This window comes from Ostrinia nubilalis, chromosome 14, assembly GCF_963855985.1.
Source record: "Ostrinia nubilalis chromosome 14, ilOstNubi1.1, whole genome shotgun sequence".
NCBI classification, from domain to species: Eukaryota; Metazoa; Arthropoda; class Insecta; order Lepidoptera; family Crambidae; genus Ostrinia; species Ostrinia nubilalis.
The window spans coordinates 15,955,200-15,971,865 of NC_087101.1; the positions used below are offsets into that span (position 1 = coordinate 15,955,200).

The window sequence follows — 16,666 nt, forward strand, 5'->3', positions numbered from 1 at the left end:
CTTCATCACACTCGCCCGGCGACGTCGCGGGCCCTTACTTACCGCACAGAATAATAATAAGTACTACGTACAGAAGTTTTACTTCGCGAAGGTATTTAAAAAAAAGTATGCTCAATGTCATTAACAATATGGTGTAATTTAGCCTGTCTCAAGAGTCAAGCACCATTTTGTTGACAAACGTCAGTGATCGGCACTGAGCCGAAGCTATAGGGCTGACTTCGGTAAAATGATGTGACGTGAGGTGCCAAACTGCGGAAAATGGCGGAGGAAATACATGATTTACCATGAATTATCATGAATAATATTAACTACTTATTTACCTCTCAGTGTCTTGAGGCAACTTAAAAAAGTACATTCTGTGTTTTTATTACAGTTGCCGCGAATACTCGCTATTATTCGGTATTCGGCATTACTCGACATTTTTTTGTTATTCGTCGAATACCGAATAATAGCTAGTATTATTCGGCATTCGGCGAATAGTCGTCTAAAATAAACTTTTCGTGAACAAAAAAACTAATGAGTTAAAAATAATAATATTTTTATTATTTTCCCTAATAAAACAATACACAATATATCAATTATTATTTGTAATATGTACCTGTGCCTATCATATTCATGAAATTAAGTAAGGCTTTTTGATTAATATTTAAAATCCAACAGAGGCAGATTGTGAAAAATTTTTTTTCTGCACGTTCGGGAGCAAGTCGGTTTGGTTTTTCCTCGTAAATTAAACCTGCCTCGGAAAATATTATTTCTGAATAAACAGAGCTTGCTGGTGTGATTAAGTATCGTTTAGCAAGCTTACTTAATATAGGAAATCTATTCTTATTGGTACTCAAAAGTCCACGATTCATATGGGTTTATTTTTCTGTTAGCCTTTGCTAATGCGATGTAGTGGGCGATTTCTTCAGCAGTGGCATTCTTGGGGTGCTCTTCAGTAGGTTGCTCAATAGATGATTCTTTAAAACATGCCCAAAATTTACTACATATATGTAGGTATGTATAACATGAAACAGATTTCTTTAACTTTATTGTTTTCTTTTATCACAACCTTAGAAGAAATTAGAAATAATTTTAATGTTTTTATGTCGAATAGTAATGTCGAGTTATTCGACTATTCGCCAAAGTGAATGGCGATTAATCGGTATTCGACTATTCGCTATAACCACTATTCGCGGCAACTCTAGTTTTTATTATTATTTAGGCAGTTAAGTACTGCACAGTATTTAGTACACCATTTTCTTTATTTTCTTCCATCATACACAAGAATACGCGTGCGTGAGTCAATGTTCGCTCGTATGTGAGGCCTTGTCGAATAGTATCCTGTAGGTGGGCCATCGTGCGTGTTTTGTTTTTGATGTAAACTCGCGGAGATGAACAGGCCTGCTTACCGGCGTTGGGTTCATAGACTGTTAAGTTTAACCGCCTCTGTGGTCTAGTGGTTAGACCACCTGCTTCAGACGCAGAGGTCCCGGGTTCGATTCCCAGTGGGTGCAGAATTTTCTGTTCGGTTTGGTTGGTGGTAGGGCTTGTTCCAGGTCCGCCTGGCTAGCTACCACCATCTTACCTAAGTCTGTCGCCATAACAACAATGTTAACAGCATTGTTGTGTTTCGGCAGTTAGAGGTAAGATAGCCAGTTCCTCTGTGGTTGAGGGTTCCGGGTGAAGCTCGCTTCCACCTTCGGCCTGATCATCACTTACCATCAGGTGAGATACAGGCCAAGAGCTTCCTCGTTGTGGATAAAAAAAAGTCAGTTCAATTTGCGTGGTTCAATAAGGTGTGAATGTTGTGTGGTTCCAGAGGCGAGCCCGCTACAGCGAGGCGCGCGCCAAGGCCCTGCGCGCGCGCGCCGACTACGCGCTCAGCCTCGAGGCCGCCAACGCCACGCTGCAGCGCTACTACCTCGACGACATCGCCGACATCATGCTGGTAGGGCTTCGTTTCCGTACACGTTTCAGATTGACCGCTGCCGCCTCACGTTTTTATAATAGCAAAATTATTTTGTTACGATTTGGCGATTAATAATTTACTAAAGCCTGGTCCGTGAGCACGTAGAATCCCGTCCAATGACCCCAAGCTACCCATCCCTATCGCTCGCGCGTAATTATGTTGCTGTCGCGACTGTGCGACGGGCGCCCGCAGTGAGTGTGTGAGCGCGACATCAACATAATTATTATGCGCGAGCGATAGGGATGGGTAGCTTGGGGTCATTGGACGGGATTCTATGAGCTCACGGACCAGGTTTTAGCTGATAGATGAATGACAATATTGTATGCTATGTCACTAAAGTTACTGGAGCTTCAGTTTTTATAATACGTATTCTCATTTTCAGTCGTGTTTTCTTTGCAAATCGCGTAGCTGAAAGTGTTTTTCTGATGTCTTCGTCATAGCCGCCTTCCGTATATTTAATATAGTTTGAACACGCGAGTTTTCCCGCCCGCAGTGCACGGAGGTGGGGTTCGAGGCGGTGGTGGGTCGCGCGGTGCGCGCGGCGGCGGCGGGCGAGACGGCGCGCGCGGTGGCGGCGGCGGACGCGGCGCACGCGCTGCACGGCGCCGCCGACGCGCTCGACGCGCTCGCCGACCGCCAGCGCGTGCTCGACGCGCACGCGCAGGCCTTCGCGCTGCCGCGCCCGCTGCCCTACCAGGGCGCGCCGCCCGACAAGCAGGATGCCGACATGGGCGCGCTGGTGGAGGACGCCGCGCCCGAGGACGACGCCTGCGCCGCCGCCGCCGCCGAGCTGGCGCTGCGCCTGCAGCAGCTGGAGGCCGGCGCGCGCCAGCTGCGCGCCGAGTGCCGCGAGAGCGCCAAGACGCTCGACGCCGCCGAGGCCGAGCTCGTCAAACAGGTCCGTGCCCGTCGCGGCTCAAAGTACAAGTACCGTACAAGACGCTTGAACGTCATAAGGCTTATATTTCTTTGCAGCGACTGGATCCCTCGCCATATTGTATTCACTTAATAATGAGGAGGTGGAAAACCTACTAGTACGAATTATTTAAACAAATTTCACCACTAAAACCTGCCTGTAAAACTCACCATCACGATCCCTGTATGCAGTACATACATTTATACTGATCCCAAGGAACCCACTCCGTAGGGCATACAGGACGGACTCGTGACAAGACACATATTTGAACATGTTCAAGTTCATATTATTCATGCTTTAACGAATACATATACTACACATTCACACCTTCACACTCACACTTACACACTCACACTCCTACACACAACCACACATAACGAGCATTATCATATTCTTTTCTTTTTTAATATACTATCATTAAGCGTAAATCTTTCGATGTCCATGAAAGTCTACCATAACTTATTACAATTTACTGCTGTAAATTTTCTTACATACCAAAGTAAATGCTTACTTAGTGAACTAATACTCCTAGAATTAATTAGAGATATCCTAATGGGAAGTAGCGAGTTATTCCCAATACAAGTGTCTCTGACTACTTACCGGGAAGACTCGGTAATAACTCTGTATACAAGTATTTTTGAAAATAAATGAATTTTTATTATTATTTTTATTATTATTGTGTCATTTGTTTCTTTTCAAATAAGGGACTAGACATAAGACAAAATTGTGGGCGGGATCGAGTATGGCAATATCGTGGTTAAAATGTTTTTAAAGCGATCATGCGTCGACCTCGTCGACGGTTCATATTTTATGACGTTTTCTCGTTCGAGCGAAGTGACGAGCGTCGAATCGTTATTAAATTTTTAGCGTTTAGAGTCGCATCTCAAACTAATTTGAAAATTATAAATAACTTGAAAATATTTGCAACAATATTTCTGTTAGATGTAGGGTAGGTATACTTAACATTGATGAAACAAACGCTGGCTGTAACAGCGTATTACACTTGAAAATTTCGACGGGTTCATCCAGTGTCTAAGTAGCTCAGTTGGAAGCAGTCGCCCGGCAAGCGGAAGGTCGTGGGTTCAATTCCCGCCTTAGGCAGTTCGATTTTTTCAAGTTATTTATAATCGTCGAATCGTTATCCCCAGATGGAGGGCGGCGACGCGCACTGGGACGTGAGCGGGCTGTTCGGCGCCGGCGCGGCCGCGGGCGCCGCGCTGCCGCCGCTGCCCGACGAGGCCGCCGCCCGCGACCAGGAGGACTACTACCTCGCGGTGAGTCGCCGCTGCCCGTCGACGAGTTCCGACGGCCCGGAGACGTTAGGCCGGGTTCCCACTGTGCTGGACCGGCATCTCTGCCGGAAACCGGACACCGGACAAGGGTGTTCACATTACACCGGATCAGCGGATCCGAAATCCGAGCCGAATGAAGTGCGGGGAGCACGGGCGGGGCGGGGCCGGAAGCACGGGCGCGGCGGGGTGGGCCGCAACTCGTTCACATTACTCCGGTCCGGTGATTTTGCCGGCATTTTGTAGCGACAAAACGCTCAGTAAAAAGGCCGGGCTCGGCGAAAAAGCCGGATCCGGGATAACGTGAACGGCTTCATACAATTCGTGCCGCCGCTAGGCCCTCCGGCGATTTTACCGGACCGGAAGATGTGCCGGTCCAGCACAGTGAAAGAAAGAAAAAATTTTTATTCAGTATCATCGACAATACACTTACAATACTTAATATTATTTAATGAGAAGGTAATTACAATGATACTGAAAAGGTATCCACTCAGCATGGTGTCGTAGCATCTCAGTAGATAATGCCACGACGCTGGTACATGGACATGGACATTGGCAGTGGGAACCCGGCCTCACACTGATCGTTCGGTGTGCATTGCAGAAGTTCCGCGCGTACGTGTCGTGCGCGGGGCGGCTGGCGCGGCTGGAGAGCAAGGCGGCGGCGGCGCGGGCCCGGCTGGCGGGCCCGGTGGGGCCGGGCGCGGGCCCGCCGCCGTCGCCGCCGTCGCCGCCGCGCCGGGCCGCCGCGCGCCTGCGCCGGGGCCGCTTCGCCGCGCCGCTCGACCACCGCCTGCCGCTCGTGCTGACGTCCTGCGTGCGCGTCATCGCCACCTACGGCCTCAACCACCAGGGCGTGTTCCGCGTGTCCGGCTCGCAGGTCACGATCATTACATTACATTTATTTTATTTATTTAATTTATTTTATTTATTTTATTTATTTTATTTATTTTATTTATTTTATTTATTTTATTTATTTTATTTATTTTATTTATTTTATTTATTTTATTTATTTTATTTATTTTATTTATTTTATTTATTTTATTTATTTTATTTTATTTTATTAGGAAAACCAACAACAATACAATACAAATAATCGGACCTTAAATTATGTATCTGCTTAGCCATTTATAGGTAATCGCAAATGGAAGTTAAAATGCAAATAGACCATAATGCCATAGCAGACATTTATAGAATTTACAAGTAAAAACTTAATAGTCAACAGTACTTTTTAAGCGCCGCTGGAGTGGGAGTCGAAAAAGTTTAAATAATGTTATATCACGACCTCGTGAAGGTAGCGATGTGGAAATCGTTGGGGGAGGTCTACGTTCAGCGGTGGACCTCTTGTTACTGAAACGATGATAATGATGACGCTCGAGGTCGTTGTGCGAACTCGTCTCGAACTTTCAATAGGCTAGATGACAACATTTTAAGTATTTATTTATTATATTACACTCGTATTTTTTATTTTCTTACATAATTAAATAATAACAGTACTACATCGAGTTTAAATGTCGCGTCACGTCACTTTTCAGTGGATTTTTTACTCAAAAGTGACGTCCCGCGACATTTCAACTCGATATAATACTGTAATGAATTAGATTATGAAAAAAAATAATTAAAAAAAGTATTAAATTTTTTTTATCTGTCTGTCGGACTAAATAGAATCCCATCAAAAACAATACTTGTCAAAAAAACCAAGTCTCGCAACTCAGTTGTTCTACGGTAAAAAGTTGTGAGATCCATGTAATACCAAGTCCAGGCCAGGAAATCTTTAACGTTTTACATAAATTATTGACTTGGCCATCGCACTAAATAATTTAATTTACACGTGTTTTCATGCGATGGCCAAGTCAATATATTTATGTAAAACGTTAAAGATTTCCTGGCCTGGACTTGGTATTACATGGATCTCACAACTTTTTACCGTAGAACAACTGAGTTGCGAGACTTGGTTTTTTTGACAAGTATTGTTTTTGATGGGATCTCATTTCTTTTTGTATTTTGTAGACAGCAGTTATGTATCTAGAAAACTGGACCGAAATTGAAAAATTTTACTCGACTTGGCGGTTGCACTACCGTGCCCCCAAATATCATTTCTTTTTGTATTTTGTAGACAGCAGTTATGTATCTAGAAAACTGGACCGAAATTGAAAAATTTTACTCGACTTGGCGGTTGCACTACCGTGCCCCCAAATATTTTAGTTTTTCCTTGATTCATACACCAAACACTACTTATATTCCAAATTTGAAGCTTCTAGGTCTGCTAGAAGTGCCTTAGAGTTTTGATGATCGGTGAGTCAGTGAGTCAGTCAGTGAGTCAGTCAGTGAGTGACAAAATTAAGTAACTTTGACCCGTTATAATTCTTAAACTACTGGTTCAAATTTAATGAAATTTTAAATATACCGTGTCTTTACAATGCCTGCATAGCTAATGAAAATTCAGCCTTCTAGTTTTATCCACAACGAAGTTATAGGCGGTCGAAAATGGCCTGAATTGCTTCGAGAAAAGGATGGTACGGCCGTGCCGCTTTTTTGCTCGACTTGGTGGGGGCACTGCCGTGCCCCCAGATTTCGATTTCATTACCCAATTATCATCCCAATTGATCGTGTTTCCGCAGGTGGAGATGCAAGCGCTGCGCGCCGCCTTCGAGCGCGGCGAGGATCCCCTGGCTTCGGTGCGCGACGCGTCCGACATCAACTCGGTGAGTACGTTTCCTATCACCAGAGTAAATACAAATGAGTAGGTCATCGTCAAACGCACCGAGCGCGGTTCGTATGTGAGCGCGCCAATATACGTATGCGGCGCGCACGCACACACTGACAAAATTCGGCGCAACCACGACTGGCTAATCCACGCTGCGTGCGCGCCGCATACGTGTTGGCGCGCTCATATACAAACCGCGCTCGGTGCGTTTTTATGAAGATGACCTACTCATTTGTATTCACTGTGCTATCTTTCGTTCGTTCGTTTGTTCGTTTCAGCCAAATGACGTCCACTGCTGGACAAAGGCCTCCTCCAAGGTTTTCCACAATGCACGGTCCTGCGCTGCCCGCATCCAGGCTCTTCCCGCGACCTTTACGAGATCGTCGGTCCACCTAGTGGGAGGCCTGCCCACGCTACGTCTTCCAGCCCGTGGTCGCCACTCGAGAACTTTCCTGCCCCAACGGCCATCGTCTCTACGAGCTACGTGTCCCGCCCACTGCCACTCGGTTTTGGCGATTCTGCGAGCTACGTCGGTCACTTTGGTTCTCCTGCGGATCTCCTCATTTCTGATTCGATCACGCAGGGAAACTCCGAGCGTGGCCCGCTCCATCGCCCTTTGGGTGACCTTGAGCCTTCTCATAAGGCCCGTAGTGAGCGACCACGTTTCAGATCCATAAATCAATTTCTTTTATATAAAATCATAAATAGTATTGTTGACTCGCCCTATTTATTGAGTAAGTTGTCTTTCAGGTGTTCTAGACCTAACGCAAGACACGGAAAAACTTTTATGACGCCACTATGTAGGACTAATTATAGAAATAACTGTTTTGTCATTAGAGCCTGTAAAAAGTATGACAGTGATTATGGTCACGTTGACATATTTCACGAGAGGCCTATGCGGTTCCGTGGTCTAATAAAGGCATAAAATGTGTATAAATAAGATAATACACCGTACAAATAAGATTTGCGCATGGTTTATAAATGTTTAAGTTAGATAATTAAGTATTGTGAATCTGTCTTTTCAATTTTAAATTATCAGTGAAAACTCATAGGCTTGTGTAAGACTTATTATTTTTATTGTACATGTATCATAATATAAGCTGTATGTTTTCCTAATAAAGAAAATTAAAAAAAATAAATTAAAATAAATCAACACTGGCAACACACACTGCTCGAAGACTTTCGTCTCGAGACACCGCGCTCATTTGTGTTCGCGGCGCAGGTGTGCGGGCTGCTGAAGATGTACCTGCGCGAGCTGCGGCCGCCGCTGCTGCCGCCGCAGCTGCAGGAGGTGCTGCTGCGCGTGGCGGCGCTGCCGGACGACGCCGACTTCGTGCGCCGCCTGCGCGACGTGCTGGCCGCGCTGCCGGCGCCGGCCGTGCTCGTGCTGCGCTACCTGTTCGCCTTCCTGGCGCACCTGGCCGAGCACGCGGACCGCAACATGATGGACGCGTGGAACCTGGCCATCTGCCTGGGGCCCACGCTGCTGGCCGCCTGGGGCGAGGGCGGCGCGCAGGTGGCGGCGCAGAACCTGCTGAACGAGCTCGTCAAGCGCACCATCCAGCACCACGCCGCCGTGTTCCCGCAGCACCTGCACCCGCACGCGCTCTACGTGCGCGCGTACGTACCCTCCCCGCTTGGGGGGCGGCCATTGATGAGGGCTATCGTTTTTATGCTTAAGAGCGTTTACGCCGTTTGGCGCAAAAACAGTACTTTTTCAACCCGTCACAATCATTAACCAGTTACATTACAAATATGTTATAGGCATAAATAATTAGGCAATTTTGTCGTCTAAATAGTTAATTGAGAAAATATTTCAATTAGTATAGTATTTAAGAATTCTATCAAGATAAGTCCACACAGGTTTTCAAATTTCCACTTTAGCGTCAGTTTACAAGCTGAAATTTTTATAAAAATTCTGTGAAAACGATATAACAAACATTTATATATTATAGCATAGGTCCTTAGGCAAATAGTTAGTTGAGAAAATTCTTAGATTTAAGCATTTTACAATAAGAAATCACAAATTCAAAGAACGTGAAATACCCAAAAATCAAAGTGATTTTTACACCATTATTCGTCTTTAATTCAACATAAAAATAGCTTAATATAATAAAACAGCATCTTCTTTAAAATATTTACTTTGAAACGATATACAGGGTGTTTGGCGCATCGTGTGCCAAAATGATTTGGCAGATAGAATGGGTCATTTCCTATATTTTCAGCCCTTATAACACGTTCCTTGCCAGGCGGCTACTTTTATATTAATTTTTTTAGTAATTTCACCAAAATACCCAAATCGCATCATTTAATTTCGATTTAAAAAAAAAGTACTAGGCGTAGCCTCAAAGTAAATATTTTGTTTTGACGTGCATTGATGTAGGGTTGCATCAAATCTAAATTTACTGGCAAATATCATCTAGTTTTTTTTTAATTCAGCTTTGAAGTTTTCCGAAAAGTTAAAAATGGACTGAACATTTAAGTTTACATGGCTATAAAAAAATAAATAAAAGAGATAGCGATCTTCGGATTTTATCAAAACTTCTCTAGTCTATCCCCATTCAAACGGTATACTAATCTTATTTAAATAATAACAATAACTTCACAAATTCCTTAAATTAGTGCATTGACTCTACTCGGACTGATTTGCGAAATTTGTGTTTATAGCCCCTTTTTGCGTGAATAGCACGTTATTAAACACCTAACAGGTAAAAATTATTTATCTTATGCAATGTAAAAACCTTTTCCCTATCGTTTTTCAATGTGGATTTCTTGAATTTAAAGACGAAAATAATTATTTTGATCGTTTATTAATTATTACAAATTTAGTTCAAAATGACCGCCTCGACAACGTATACACTCACGACAACTTCTTCTAATTTTGACTATTGTCGTATGCAGCCACATTTCTCTTTTTATTACTACAAAGACGTTTTCTACTCGTGGATTAGAAGAGATGGCCCTATACAGTGGCCTGCACATTCCCCAGACCTAATTCCGTTAGATTTTTACGTCTGGGGACGAGCTAAAGAACTGGTGTACGTAACGGATTCAAACAATAGAAGAACTACAACAATGAATAAAAAACGCCTTTGTAGTAATAAAAAGAGAAATGTGGCTGCATACGACAACAGTCGAAATTAGAAGAAGATGTCGTGAGTGTATACGTTGCCGAGGCGGTCATTTTGAACTAAATTTGTAATAATTAATAAACGATCAAAATAATTATTTTCGTCTTTAAATTCAAGAAATCCACATTGAAAAACGATAGGGAAAAGGTTTTTACATTGCATAAGATAAATAATTTTTACCTGTTAGGTGTTTAATAACGTGCTATTCACACAAAAAGGGGCTATAAACACAAATTTCGCAAATCAGTCCGAGTAGAGTCAATGCACTAATTTAAGGAATTTGTGAAGTTATTGTTATTATTTAAATAAGATTAGTATACCGTTTGAATGGGGATAGACTAGAGAAGTTTTGATAAAATCCGAAGATCGCTATCTCTTTTATTTATTTTTTTATAGCCATGTAAACTTAAATGTTCAGTCCATTTTTAACTTTTCGGAAAACTACAAAGCTGAATTAAAAAAAAACTAGATGATATTTGCCAGTAAATTTAGATTTGATGCAACCCTACATCAATGCACGTCAAAACAAAATATTTACTTTGAGGCTACGCCTAGTAGTTTTTTTTTAAATCGAAATTAAATGATGCGATTTGGGTATTTTGGTGAAATTACTAAAAAAATTAATATAAAAGTAGCCGCCTGGCATGGAACGTGTTATGGGGGCTGAAAATATAGGAAATGACCCATTCTATCCGCCAAATCATTTTGGCACACGATGCGCCAAACACCCTGTATAATTCATTGTTATTGTTTTGCTATAAACATTTGAAAACTATTAAAAAACGCCGCTCGCGAATCATTTCCAATGTTGCCCCTTGAAACGCCGCGCTTCGCGTAAACGCTCTTAACAGTTGGCACCCCTGGCGATTGACAGGACCTTACTCTACAGAAACGCCATCTTGATGAGTGCAAATGCGATAGTCCTCCTACCACTTAAGCGCTCACCAGTTGGTGCCACTGTCTTCGCTACTAGCAAGTGACAGGACCTTACTCTACAGTGCGCTAACTGGTGAGCGCTAAAACGATAGCCCTCATTACGTGACACTTTTAGGGGGAAAAACCTCACTCTCACGTGGGGGAGAGGGGGGGTGTCGAGAAATATCACGTAATTTTTTTCCACAACAAACAGAGATAAATCCGCCGTTTGCATTTGTGAACACAGGCCCAGTTTTTAGTAGAGATGAAACGGATAGTGGTTTGGCCGGATACCGGATATCCGGCGGCCGGATAGTTGGCCCATTGTCTGTCTCGTTGTATGTCGTGACGAGTTGAGCGCCGCACAGGTGCTTTGAACGCGATCAGTGGTATTAGAGTAGACTAGACTTGTCAGTTTTCGTAAATCGAATCCGTCCGAATAGAATCTCAGATTTTGCCACTTGTCTAGGGGGCAAATTAATTCGGGTGATTTCAGTTGCCATCGTGAGTGTGTGGTTGAATAGGGAAAATTAAATTACATAGTTCACTTGCTACGTAATCTGACTGAATGAGGGCTATCGTTTTAGCGCTCACCAGTTGGCGCCACTGTAGAGTAAGGTCCTGTCACTTGCTAGTAGCGAAGACAGTGGCGCCAACTGGTGAGCGCGAAAGTGGTAGGAGGACTATCGCATTTGCACTCATCAAGATGGCGCCACTGTAGAGTAAGGTCCTGTCAATCGCCAGGGGTGCCAACTGTTAAGTATAAAAACGATAGCCCTCATTGCATCATGTCATCAGACCATCAGTGAAAAAAAGATCGCCCATTTTAATTATCCACCACTAAATTTTAATCACCGGAAAAAAAAATCTGGGTAATGAGTTATTGATACTGATCCCATTTGTGCAAAAAAAAAAAGTAAAATAAAGTGACTCAAAATATCCTCCTAAAATTGGTAGTTTATTGACACACGCGTCGCTAGCACTATTAATGTACGATAATGTAACACTTATTAGAATTCAAAATGGTCTAAGTTAGCTAAGTATGTAATAATAACACTGGAAGCACCTGGAAGCGTGTTCGAGGCGTGAGCGAGACAGACAGATCGATGCAACGTGCGAGCGCGTACGACTAGCGAGCAGCGGAGTGACCCAGCTGTGACGCGTAAAATACGGACTAAAGAAAATTTAATAAAAAAATTAACTTTATGAAAAACATTTCTTTTTCTTTTGCTTTAAATTTTTCACACGTTTCTACATAACCTGTTAAAATTTTTTCGGTGATAAAAATTTAGTGGTGTCTATATTTCGACATTAACAGATATTTATTTATTTAGTATTAAAAATTGTCATTACAGTGAATAACCCTGAAAAAGAAATAAGTTTTTTGAAAGGAAATTGTCGTAGTTTTTTAATATTCGGTATCCGGCCGGATAGTAAATTTAGGCCGGATATCCGGCCTACCGGATAGTTACCGGATATCCGTTTCATCTCTAGTTTTTAGATCCGCAGTTTGCTACCAATGCTTAAATAATAACAAAATGTAAACTGATAGTTAAAAATTGTACTAAAAGTAAACTTTTTTCGCAGGTCGGGTTTTTTTTATAAAATCTAATATTTTCGAAGCATGGATTATCTCATTTACATTGCAAATAGGCATTTTGGAAAATCTCACGTGAGATTAAGGGGTGAGGGAGGAGATCTGGCAAAATCTCATGAAATCTCACCAAGGGGGGCGGGGGATTAAAAAATTGAAAAAATTGTCTGACGTAATTAATGGACGCACCCTTGTGGTTTCATTCAATATCAATTTGAACGGCCGTCGTATTAGTTTCAAACCCGAAACATTTGCCGAGCGGTCGAATGATTATGATACACGTTTCGCAGGTCCAGCGTCGAGGAGCTGGAGCCGGCCGCGGACGAGCCGGACGCGCGTGACGACCTCTCGCTCTACGACGAAGACGACGGTAAACAATCATATCGTTGCTTATCCTACCGAGTCGAGTCATACCGGGCCTGTTCATCTCCGCGAGTTTACATCGTAAACAAAACACGCACGATGGCCCACCTACAGGATACTATTCGACAAGGCCTCACATACGAGCGAACATTGACTCACGCACGCGTATTCTTGTGTATGATGGAAGAAAATTAAGAAAATGGTGTACTAAATACTGTGCAGTATTTAACTGCCTAAATAATAATAAAAACACAGATTGTACTTTTTTAAGTTACCTCAAGACACTGAGAGGTAAATAAGTAGTTAATATTATTCATGATAATTCATGTATTTCCTCCGCCATTTTCCGCAGTTTGGCACCTCACGTCACATCATTTTACCGAAGTCAGCCCTATAGCTTCGGCGCAGTGCCGATCACTGACGTTTGTCAACAAAATGGTGCTTGACTCTTGAGACAGGCTAAATTACACCATAGTGTTAACGACATTGAGCATACACTTTTTTTAAATACCTTCACGAAGTAAAACTTCTGTACGTAGTACTTATTATTATTCTGTGGTCATACCTACAAATAGAATCACTATACAGCTCGCTGTACGTTTCCAGATGAACTGAGCGAAGACGGCGAGAGTGGGGATTGGCAAGATTCGAACTCAACGGGAAACTACCGGTAAGTGTCTAAATTCTGTTCTAAATAAAGTCTATACTTATTTGTTTAACCGTTTGAAACTTTCATGGGGCCATTCATTTACTACCTAAGACGATTTAGGGGAGGGGAGGGTCGACCATGTCTTATGTTTTCTTACAAGGGGGTGGAAGAAAATTTCGATAGTTCCTACGTGCCTCCCTGGAATTTCTCGCTTATGTGCTAGTCGTCAAACGTTTTCTTTCAGATTCTTGCGTTATAAATATTAAACAGGGGGGGGGGGGGAGGGGGTCGGTCTGCTCTTATTTTTTCTTATCAGTTATCATAGAGGGTCGGTCGAGGTTCTTCAGCTATTGGCTGGTGCGGGTATCGAGCGAAAGCTCATGACCCGAGATTCGGTCAGTTGTGACTGACCGATAGAGGGGAAGGGGGTCAAATACTAGTGAAAATAGTCTTACGCAATAAATGAATGGCCCCATTGTTGGATCGAATGCACGTGTAACGGGAACAATACTTGTCTGTAGGTCGGCCAGCGTGGAGCGGCGGCAGTCGGCGGCACAGGTAGTGAGCGCGCTCCTAGAGACCTCCGTCTGACACCGCACACCGTCACACACATTAGCCTGTACACTGTACAACAGTGACCTTTATTGCATTTACCCGTCGCATTCATTACACACCCTAGGATATTGTTTACTGTCGGTGACGGGAAGATGTGACGTAGACTGATTTCAATAATTTTTTGACGTTTTTTTTTGTTGCTTTTCGTTTAATATTGCCGTTAATTTGTTGTATTTAGGCGCATGATCCTCCTGTGAAAGATGTAAAATTATTCCGACTGATATTTTTAGGTCAGCTTAACTCATATCAATATAAGTCAGTGCCTGAGGCATGGCAGCGGCACGGGAGGGATGACATCGACATAAAATATTATGACGTGACAGGGCATACAAATCCAAAGTTTGACTGTCACAAAATCACCGCCTCATGCCGTTCCCGTATCTCAGGTACTGACTATGATAGGTGAAACGTGATATACTATGTTATTTACTTAAGGAATAAGTAAACATGTTTTGTTTGTTATCGTTATTAGAGTTAATTCTAATTATCTACTAATAAGTAGTGTAGATAACATCGATTCATCGCCGTTATGTTTACAGCTTTATCATTTGCATGATAGTTCATTGTAAATTTGATGTATTTCGACATTGACAGTACTGATTAATTTAATACAATCGATTTAGCTTTATTATAAAATAGTATGTATTTTATATTGTCACGTGAGCACAATGCATGGTTGTTCAATGTAATATACGAATATAAACTCCATTTAGTTATACGTAGGTAGTTGAACACATTATATTAAATATATTTTGTGATGTTTTGTCGCACAAACCCGTGAGCCCACTTGTGAGTTTGTATTATGCTAAAACTTCATTTTGATCACATCGAGGAGCGCAGTGACATATCGCTTTGATTAACAGCAGACTAGATCGTTCCTGGATTATTATTATCATTATTATTCCCGTCGCATAATACTTAATAATTATAATATTCAGAATGATATTCATTTGTGTTTCGAAGTTCGGAGCCATGTGATCTGTTTTGTTTACGTGACTGTTATTACGAGCCCCGGCATTACGACCAAGGCACTTGTTTGTGATCACTCACGCCAGGTGCGGCCTGCGGTGGTGATGAATTCAAAGTCCGCGTGTCCGCCACCGCAGCCCGTACGTTCCTCTAACGCAGGGGTTACCAACCAGTGGTTCGCCAAGGACGGAAATGTGGTCCGCCAAGGATTTTAAATTTCGCGAGCGATAGACATTCGCGTGTCATGAGAGGGTTTAAGTAATAAGCTATTACCGAACCTGTACAGAAGAATGAGAGCTCAAAAATTAAAATTAATACGAAGGTACTAGAAAAATTTAGTATCGTATTTGATTTTCTAAATAAAATTGTCTTCTTTTTAAATAATAAGTTTTTGGTTTCACTTTATTTAATGGATTTTTTAATGGTCTAGAAAAGGTTGGGAACCACTGCTCTAACGTGTTGGTCGCGCTACGGCGGTACTTCAAATAGCGCTTGGAGTTTCGTTTTGCACTAACACGTAGTTTGCCACCGGCGCTCACGAGTATTTGTGAGAGCTTGTTTCGAATATTATGTGCTTGCTTTAATACGTATTCGATGTGAAACATTTCATACGTGGCGAAGGCAGATTATGAGATTATTTTTAAGTAGCGCTTTGTCAACTGTGGAATGCCATTTTAATGTAGTGTCACAGGAAAATAACGTTAATGAAACGTAAATAGTTTTAAACAAACTTTGTATACTAGTGTGAGGATTGATTTAAGTTTTGAACGTATGGACGGACGGACTGTTCATGTTTCAAAAATGTCGGCCTTGTCGATATAACGAGTATTATTGATTGACGGATGTGATGTGGTATGTTTAGCGTTAAATTCCTGTGGCTCATTGCCTATAATATGAAGACTGAGTTATACTAACATAATTAAGGACTAGGACTGCCAGAGAGGTGGGAGGTGCTTGTTCGTTTGTGATAATGTCAATAAACTATTTCACTTGTGCATGTTTTGTTTAATTTGAGCTTCTATTGTGTGTGTGCTGATGCAGGGTGGGGGGGAGTATCGTAAAAATATGCATAATTTTACTTGCAGTTGTTTTTAACGCCACTTCTTAAAAGTTTTTTATTGTCATTGCTGCTATGCTTCAAATAAGAAAATGAAAACAAAAAATAATTGAAAATTTTACAGGGTGGAATTTTGTAATGCCACCTGAAGGGAAAGTACTTTTAATACTGTAGATAGAAAATTTTACTTAAAGAAAACATTCCTTTATTTTTGAAAAGAAATGGAACTGCATTCAAAGATTTTCAAAAATTTCCTTGCCATACCCACGAATTAAACCTACTAAAATCTGTTAAAAATTACACCCTGTATTTTTATTGCATCGATCATTGGGGTTAAGTATAAGGATGAAATCTCTCTAACAAACTTGATAAATCAAAAATAAAAGGAAAAACCATGACATCATAAATTATTTTAATTATTTTACAGAAAATTGTAAGGTACGAGAATGTTTGTGAATTTTCGAAAAAAATCTTATAATTTTGTATGCAGTTCTTTTCAAAAATAAAGGAATG

General features: G+C 42.0%; 1 protein-coding gene across 1 annotated transcript in view; it reads left to right on the forward strand.

Moving 5' to 3' along the window:
• Window positions 1-16,091, forward strand: part of LOC135078366 (SLIT-ROBO Rho GTPase-activating protein 3-like) — a 38,806-nt gene extending 22,715 nt beyond the window's left edge. Inside the window, exons 5-13 of the mRNA XM_063972963.1 lie at window positions 1,802-1,930; window positions 2,445-2,849; window positions 4,016-4,141; window positions 4,758-5,033; window positions 6,775-6,858; window positions 8,083-8,480; window positions 12,791-12,870; window positions 13,470-13,533; window positions 14,034-16,091. Of these exons, the coding sequence (XP_063829033.1) occupies window positions 1,802-1,930; window positions 2,445-2,849; window positions 4,016-4,141; window positions 4,758-5,033; window positions 6,775-6,858; window positions 8,083-8,480; window positions 12,791-12,870; window positions 13,470-13,533; window positions 14,034-14,103 (1,632 nt within the window). The 3' untranslated portion in view covers window positions 14,104-16,091. The remainder of the gene's footprint in view (window positions 1-1,801; window positions 1,931-2,444; window positions 2,850-4,015; window positions 4,142-4,757; window positions 5,034-6,774; window positions 6,859-8,082; window positions 8,481-12,790; window positions 12,871-13,469; window positions 13,534-14,033) is intronic.
• The last annotated feature ends 575 nt before the right edge of the window (window positions 16,092-16,666 follow it).